This window comes from Candoia aspera, chromosome 10, assembly GCF_035149785.1.
Source record: "Candoia aspera isolate rCanAsp1 chromosome 10, rCanAsp1.hap2, whole genome shotgun sequence".
Lineage (NCBI taxonomy): Eukaryota > Metazoa > Chordata > Lepidosauria > Squamata > Boidae > Candoia > Candoia aspera.
Genome location: NC_086162.1, coordinates 26,096,558 through 26,104,732, shown reverse-complemented (window position 1 = coordinate 26,104,732; position 8,175 = coordinate 26,096,558). Strand labels below are relative to the sequence as shown.

The window sequence follows — 8,175 nt, the reverse complement described above, 5'->3', positions numbered from 1 at the left end:
GCGGCACATCAGCCGGCAGCGCGTCGCCAGGGTCTCGGGCGGCACCCAGCTCAGCGCCTGCGCCAGCACCTCGTTGGGCAAGCGGGTCCAGTCCGGCAGCGCCCGGGGGGCTGCCCGTCGCCGTCTGCCCCGGCGGGGCGGCGCGGCGGGGTTTCCGCTAGACCGGGGCGCCGCCCCGTCCCGTCCGCCGCCGCCTGCTGCTCCGCCGCCACCGCAGCGCCCATCGCGGCCGGGCCAGCCTCCCCCGCCGCGCTTCCGGCGAGCCTTTCCTTCGAGACGCGCCGCGGCGTCCTCCTGGGCGGATGGGCCCGCCGGCGACTGGACAAAGCCCGGCCACCGGCCTGGCTTCTGCACCCGGGCCTCTCCGGTGGGCTCTTTGATGACGTCCCCGGCGGGTGGCGCTGCTGTTCGGAACCCGGCGGTCCCCGCGCCCGACCGCCGCGCGGCTCAGCTGTTCGGTCCGGGGCTGCGTTTCCAGCCGGCGGCGGGGCATTTGCTGGGCGGCTCGCCTCGCCCGCGCATTACTGCTTCCGGGAGGGCAGCTGGTCGCGGCGGGCGGAAGGATCTCTCTCTGGCCGCCGCCTCTTCCTGCCGTGCAGCCGACAGACGCCGCTGCTGCTCCTCTCGCGGTCGCACCCTGAACGGCAAGTTTTACCCACCTGGTAGGCCTTCTGCACATGCTCAGAGGGTTCCTGGGGCGGAAGCGAGCTGGCGCCCTTTAGAGAAGGGGGGCTGCCCTCCGCGCCGTGGCTGCTTCCTAAGCCCGAGTGAGCGAGAGGGGCGGATCTGCGCCGCTTTGCTTTTCCCAGCGGCGGCAACGCCTTGCCAGGGCTGCCCCCAGGCCGGCCCCTTCCCGGCTTTCGGGGCGTTTGAGGGGACGGGGGCGGCAGCTCCTGGTCTTCTGCGCGCTTCCAGGTCGGCCAAGCGCACGGCGGCGTCGGACAGCAGCCCCTCGGGGGGGGGGGGGCAGGGCAGGAGCTCGTTGGGCTGGCCGCCGGGTGCTGTTGTGCCGCCGGGTCCAGAAAGCGACCCGGAGAAGGGGAGCGGAGGAGGCGCGACCAGGCGCTGGCAACCTCAAGGCTTCGCCAAGTTCCCGTTCCGGGGAGAGAGCCCGCCCGCCCGCCAGGAACCCTGCGCTGCTCGCGGGGCGTCGGGACCGCCCCTTCCCTGGAGCCGAGCGCGGCTGGCGGATTGCAACATCGCATCTGGTGGCTTGCAGGGCGACCGAGGCCGGGATGAGTCGGGCCGGGCCCCTCTCGCGCTGCGAAGGAGCGGCCGGCCGGAGAGGACCGCCGGGCAGGAGCGTGAGCAGAAGGGCAAGGCTGCTGGGCTTCCTCTGCCTGTGGCTCCCTCAGCTGCAATGCCAGGGGCCCGGGTCCGTCCAGCCCGAGCAGGTGCACCTCTCTTACCCAGGTGAGCTGTTGCAAAGGAGCCTGCTGCTCTGCCACCCTTGCTTCGGCAGCTCTGCACCTCCAGATGTGTTGGTGCATGTCAGGAGAGCTGCTGGCCAGCGTGGGCACAGCGGGTGGGAGGCACCAAAAGCTGGACTTGGTCAGAGCCCACCTTGGGCTGTTCTTTGCTTCTTGGTTATGAACTTCCTGCTTGGGAAGGGAAGGCCTTGCTTTGTCCCTTTGCCAGCCTGGTCCTTTTTGGGGAACTCTGTGTACAGGGGCCATTCTCCTCTTGCTGCTTTCTGCCGCAGGAGACCCCTCCTCCATGGCGATCACCTGGACCACCTTTGACCCAGCGGAATCCATCGTGGTCTTTGGCCGGGCTCCAGGGCCATTGGCTCACAGGGCCAGCGGAAATGCCACGCTGTTTGTGGATGGCGGCAGCCTGGGCCGTGCCATGTTCATCCATCGAGTCACCCTCCGTGGCCTTGTTCCAGGGCAGCGCTACAGTAAGGGCTGGGCGCGCCCGATCCTTCACAGGGCGCTGCAAAAGGCACACCGTGTTCTGCCGGGGCGGCGCGGCACATGCATGTATCTGCAAGGAGAGGCCAGGGGGAACGGGACGGGGTGAGACATTCTGGGAGCCACAAGGCGCTCTCTTGTCTCGAGGGCGGAGAAGGTGCCAGGCTGCCACCAAAACCCGAAGTCAGTTAAGCATCGTGTCGCCTGGTTGCTTTGTGTTTCCACCCGCCCTACCTCATAAAATGGTGGTGAAGTTCTTGGGAGGTAGGAGAATTACCTCCTAAGCATCCCCCTCAAGGCTCGCGGGAGGAATGTGGCAAAATCACTCCTTGAGAAGAGCAGCGCTTGCCAGCACTTCAGGAGGCAGAGTCCCAGAGCCTCAAGTGGGGAGGAGCTGGGCTACTTGCCACAGACCCTCTTCCTATGGTCCTCGGCAGAGACCCACCCAGGGTTTCTGTGGGACCTGAAATGCCAGGGCCCCACTGTGCTGGCTGGGGGCCCAGTGCTGGAGGCCCCTGTTGGGGGAAGGGGTCTACGGAGGGGAGACAACGCCAATGGCAGCAGCTGGACGGGCCGGGCTGCCCGCCCTGGCCTCAAAGGCCTCCCTCTGCCTGCCTTCTCTCTCCTTGCAGCCTATCGCTGTGGGAGCAGGTGGGGCTGGAGCAGGCCCTACGGATTCCGGGCGTTACTGAGCGGCAGCAGCTGGAGCCCCCGCTTTGCCCTTTTTGGGGACCTGGGCCTGGAGAACTCCCAGTCCTTGCCCCGGCTGTACTGGGAGACCCAATGGGGCTGGTACGATGCAGTGCTTCACCTTGGTAGGCTGAAAGCCCCCCCCCCGCCAAGTTCCCCGGGTCTTCCCCGGAGCCCTCCCTTTGAACTGCTCGTTCTTTGATGGGCATCTTATTCCTCCCAACAGGGGATTTTGCCTACGACTTGGACTCGGTAAGACGCCTGGGAGCTCCCCAGGGTCAGAAGTGAGGCGGCCTGGCTTGAGAATTTGGTTGTAAGGCCTGGTTCCAGTGGGAATGTTACAAGAGGGTTGCTTGGGTGTGCCGGGGCCCGGCAAACGTGTGAGAACTCTGCATCCCGGTGTTGGCCTGATACCAACCAGCTGCCCATTCTGCCCCCACAGGATAACGCCCTCGTTGGGGACGCCTTCATGCGGAAGATCGAGGCAGTGGCTGCCTTCGTGCCATACATGACTTGCCCGGGAAACCACGAGGAGAAGTAGTGAGTGGGGCTCAGCTGACCTTAAGAGCCTGCCCAGCTCTTCCAGTCTGTCCACGGGCTGGTCCTGGGCGTATTGCCAGCGCTGGTCCTGCTAGCCTCGCTGCACCTCCCAGGGTGGCACCCCTGCTCTGGGTTTGGGGCGGGGGACTATAGCGTTGACAGCAAGGGTTTGCCCGATGGCTTAACAAGTCTGCAAAACGAAGGGAAAGGGCAGGGGAACCGATCCAGCACCGGCCTGCCCTTCAGCCTCCTCCCTCCCTCCTTCAGCAACTTCTCCAACTACCGGTCCCGCTTCAGCATGCCTGGAGACGCCGAGAGCCTCTGGTACAGGTGCGTCCTGGGCTGCACGTGGCACGATGGCAAGGAGGCCGAGACTCCTCTCCCCTCCTGGCCCCTCCAGGGGCTCTCGTGGGGGAGAGCCAGGGTCTGGAGGTGCTCCTGCCTGGGGTAGTGCTGTCAAGAGAAGGGGAGGAGCTGCATGCGGGATCAGCCCCAAGGCCCAGCCGTTTGGGTGCCAGTGGGGAGACTGGGATTGGGAGCACTGTCGGTGGCGGCTGGGCATCCTGCCTCTGGCATGGGAAGCCACAGCGGTGGTGTTTGAGAGAGATGTGTCCTGCAAATGGCCCCGTGTGGGGCTCATCGCACAGAGCACCCCAGGATGTTGTGGGCTTTCAGAGAACACTGCCCTAGCAGGTGCTGGTGTGCAGCTTCTCACCTGCACACCAGGCTTCTGATTTGTTTGTTTGTTTGTTGGGCTTTTATCCCACCACTCTTTGCTTCAAGACAGTGCATGCACAGCTCCCGCCTCCTATTTTCTCCCAAAACCTCCCTGCGAGGGAGGCTGGGCTGAGGCAGAATGCCTGGCCTGGAGCCCCCCAGGGAGCTTCTCCAGCTGAAGGCTCTGGCCCTCCCTGTTCCCAGTCCATCGCCTTCCTCGCTCCGCCAGATCTGCTTTCTGGTTCTAATGGTGCCTGGGCAAATCTGAGTTGAGGGACTGGGCCCTGGGACCTCCTTGGAGGATGCTCTTTTTTCCTCCTTATCCACCCACTCTTAGCGGCTGCCTGTCCTGCTTCCTTCCCAGCTGGGATGTGGGCCCTGCTCACCTCATCGCCTTCTCCACTGAGGTGTATTTCTACCTGGAGTATGGAGAGCAGCTGGTTGCCAAGCAGTTCCAGTGGCTGGAGAGGGACCTCCAGGTAGGGCAGATCTGGGTTTGGGTGGGCAGCCAGTTTACGCCAGGAAAACACGGACCTCTGCCCTTTTCTTCTTGGCGGCAGGAGGCGAACCAGCCTGTGCGGCGTGGGGAACGCCCCTGGATCATCACCATGGGGCACCGGCCCATGTACTGCTCCAACAACGACAGGGATGACTGCACACAGTTTGAGAGCACCGTGAGTAGGCAAAACCTGTTTAAGCAGAAGCTGGTGTGAGCCCTCAGCTTTACCAAGCGTCTTGGGCAGAAAAGAGAGTGGCAAAAATGTTGGCAGGTCTCTGTGTCTCTGGCAGCTGAGATTCGTCTGGGCTTTGAATCTTGCGCTTCCGGGCCCATCTTCGCAGCCAGGAAGGTTAGATGGAAGCGAATGGCAACTGAGGTTTGGAAGGAGGCTGAATTCCAGGCCCAGCACTGTGAGGAATGTGCAGAACTAGGCAGCCTTGGGCAGGAAGGGCAGGAGGAGGGACTCTCAGGGACTCAGCGTGGTTGGTGGCTTGTGCCTTCTCAGGTTCGCAAAGGACTGAAGCCAGACCGTTATGGGCTGGAGGACCTCTTCTACAAATACGGTAAGTCCTCCTGCCAGCACCTGTGTTCTGCTGCTGAGTGCCTAAGCCAGTGTTTCTCAGGCTTGGCCACTTTAAGCTGTGTGGACTTCAAGTCTCAGAATTCTGGCTGGGGAATTCTGGGAGTTGAAGTCCACGCAGCTTAAACTGGCCAAGCTTGAGAGACACTGGTGTAAGGGAATACCTCTAGGTGGAGACCGAGCGTACATAATGCATGTAAAAAAGAGTGAGGCTTCAATTGTGAAGTCGCAACTGCCATATTGACTTTTTTGACCCCCTTCCTCCTCTGCACAATTCACCAGTTACTTAAATGGCATCTCCCTGTGCCGAGGAAATCTGCCTTTGCTCCCCAGCATTGAGAGAGCCTTCCTGGAAGGAGGGCTGTGCCCGGCACAGGACACCCCCCCGAGCAACTGCTTGCCCACCCTTCCCCCACCCACCCCAGCCCATTTTGGTTCCCCTCCCCCCTGCTGCCTCCCTCCTCTCGCTTTCTCTTTCTCCAGGGGTGGATCTGGAGCTGTGGGCCCACGAGCATTCATACGAGCGACTCTGGCCGGTCTACGACTACAAGGTGATGCCAGCCGTGGGGGTGGAACAGGCTGCCTTCCCACTGCCAAGCCCGGGGAGCACCTGGATTCCTCGCCAAGGGCCTTCTGAGCTGGCCTGCCGCCGCTCAGCCATGACCCCCTGGGAGGGGCAAGGGGGCTCTCCCGATATTGGAACCCGCAGTGTCCATCTCCCTGCCTGTCCCTTTTTGGGGGAAGCAGCCGAAGGTGTGAGAAAGCGGCCTCAGTCTGCAGGTTGCCCCATCGCCACTGGGCAGGGCAGGGGAGCAGGCTGGCCCCCCCCATCAAACCTGACTTAATCTCTTCTTCCCTTAGACAACTGGTTTTTCCTCCTCCTCCTCCTCTGTCCCTCTTTCAGGTTTACAACGGGAGCACCACAGCCCCTTATACCAATCCCAGCGTCCCTGTCCACATTACCACCGGATCAGCTGTGAGTTTGCAAATAGGCAGCATTAATTTGGGCTGAGTGTGAGTGAATAATGGCACATCTCCGAGCACATACAGAATTCTTTTCGGAGGAACCACGGAAGTTGCCTTCTTCTGGCGGGGTGTTGTGGCGAAGGGGTTGAGTAGGACTGGGGAGCCACGGCTTCAAGCTCACCTTCAGCCAGCGATTGGTTGGGGCTGTGGATTGGGCTCCTCTGTGCTGCCTGGCGCTAGAATGGAGAGAGCAAGCGCTACCTGCACAGCCTTATATCCCTCTTCTTTGTTTCCCTTTCTCCTCTGGTCTGAACCATACTCAGACGCACAGGGTGGAGAGAGCTGGAGGAGGGGAGGCCTTAGGACTGGCGCATTGTGCAAATGGGCCTTTGGGGGCTGAGCCCCAGGCACTTAGATCTCCCCCCTCCCCCCAGGGTTGCTCGGAACGGCTGGACCCCTTTGTCCCAGACCCACGAGAATGGAGCGCTGTGCGGATTGAAGATTACGGATATGCCCGCATGCAGATCGTCAACAAGACTCACCTCTGGCTGGAGCAGGTCTCAGATGATCAGGTAGGAGCTTGTTCTGCAAACAACAACCCTGAATGCCTGGATTCCCTGCTCTGTCTGGCTTCAGCTTCCACCCTTGGCTGGAAGATGGTGGTAGCTCATCCCTGGGTGCTCGAGATGTGAATTTGCTGATTCTCCCTGCCTGCAGAATCTTGGTGAGCAGCAGCCTTGTACATCTGGGCCCAGTCCTGAGCTCTAGCCTGAAGTCTGGGGGGGAGATGCCTCCGGTGCTGCTCAGAATGGCCAGACCTTCTCCCCTTCTTGCATGGTCAGACGCGGGCAAACTTGGCTCACTGTCACATCATGCCTCTTTTTCCGGAGAGCCCCCAAGGCCCAAGACTTTTGCTTTTGCTTTTCAGAATGGGAAAGTGGTGGATAAGATTTGGCTGATCAAAGACCGGCATGGCCCAAGGGGCTGGCACTAGCCCTCTATTTGGGAGCCCCGAGAAGACATCGTAGACCCAGCAGCTTCCATGGCAAACTGGCAAACTGGTGTTCTCTGGCTCAGATACGGAGATCCTTTCCCCTGTCTGCGGAGGGGGTCAAAGAATCAAGATGGTGACCCCGACCTGTGGGAAAAAGAGGGGGAGCTGCAGTGATGTGGCTGCAGCTGCCCTCTTGCCTTTCTTGATGCCTCCCGGACTCGTCTGTCCATCCTGAATTTAGGGTTAGCTTGAGAGAGAAATAATGTGTTCTCATGTCCCTAGTGCAAGTTGGGTGCTGAGGGTGGAGTATCTTAACACTGATAGGAATCTGCTTTCTGCCTGCAGCGCTCACAACTTCTACTACGAAGCATATAAATCTCTGTTGTTCTTTAATTCACCCCTTTCCATGTCTTCCCCTCAGACAGCTGTTTGACAATATTAGAATTGAGGTGAGGATTTGATTCAGCTGTATTATGTGAGCGGGACTGAGAGCTAAAAAAGATACTGTTTATAGACTGCAGATGAAATGTGTGGGATTTGGTGGCCTGCTGTGAATCTTTCTGAAGGGCTCTAAGGCAGCTTTCCCTGCCATGCCGCTCTCCAGAGGTTTTGGGTACAACTCTCATAATTATCAGACAGCTAATAGTAAATTACGGATTGTAGTCCAAAGCTCAGGAGGATGGTTGATCGGACAAGGGCTGTTCCAAGGGCACTACGAATTACGGGTACCCACAGAACTGTGGGGTGCTGTTTTACCATAGCAATAGAGCAGCAGCACAGCTTGATTTTAGGCCAGTCATGACTTGAATAAAGTCGGAAATAAGGGCAAGCGGGAACAGAGTCTTTATTTTTAAAACCAACTTCTCAGATGGTTATTTTTATAAAGATCTCAGATTCGTGTAGGATGAAATTTGCCATTTGGAAAATTGTCCGTTGTGCTTCTTAATGGAAACTGGTTGTTCACCAAAGGAATGGGGCCGGGCTCGCACAGGGCACAAATGCCAAGAAAATATCGAAACGGACATTTCTCACAAAGACGCACCGAATGCCTTGAAAACACGCTTGGCTGGCAGTGGGGGAGAAGAGCAAAACTATGATGGAGGGAACTTGAACTGCTTTTTTTTTAAACCTTGGCCGCTTTAAGAGGGGTGGGCTTCAACTCCCAGAATTCTGGGAGTTGAAGCCCACCCCTCTTAAAGCGGCCAAGGTTGAGAAACGCCACTCTAGGGGATGGCAGTTCTCGTCTCTGCGTCCTGTTGGTTCTTCCAAAGGGTGC

At 59.7% G+C, this 8,175-nt stretch overlaps 1 protein-coding gene across 1 annotated transcript; it reads left to right on the top strand.

Moving 5' to 3' along the window:
• Positions 1-441: 441 nt before the first annotated feature.
• On the top strand, positions 442-7,292 carry ACP7 (acid phosphatase 7, tartrate resistant (putative)). Its single transcript, XM_063311738.1, has 14 exons — positions 442-662; positions 1,220-1,413; positions 1,703-1,900; positions 2,546-2,728; positions 2,830-2,855; positions 3,046-3,143; positions 3,411-3,473; positions 4,225-4,339; positions 4,421-4,534; positions 4,865-4,922; positions 5,423-5,490; positions 5,844-5,915; positions 6,340-6,477; positions 6,834-7,292. The coding sequence occupies exons 2-14, from the start codon at positions 1,236-1,238 to the stop codon at positions 6,897-6,899; spliced, it is 1,377 nt and encodes a 458-aa protein (XP_063167808.1). The 5' UTR covers positions 442-662; positions 1,220-1,235; the 3' UTR covers positions 6,900-7,292.
• Positions 7,293-8,175: the final 883 nt, after the last annotated feature.

What these genes read in the sequence shown, in the direction of transcription:
- ACP7 (XM_063311738.1), top strand. Translation starts at nt 1,236, where the DNA reads ATGAGTCGGGCCGGGCCCCTCTCGCGCTGCGAAGGAGCGGCCGGCCGG. An exon ending in GGTGCACCTCTCTTACCCAG is followed by an intron (nt 1,414 to 1,702) that starts GTGAGCTGTTGC and finishes TTTCTGCCGCAG; the next exon opens with GAGACCCCTCCTCCATGGCG. An exon ending in GGCTGGAGAGGGACCTCCAG is followed by an intron (nt 4,340 to 4,420) that starts GTAGGGCAGATC and finishes TCTTGGCGGCAG; the next exon opens with GAGGCGAACCAGCCTGTGCG.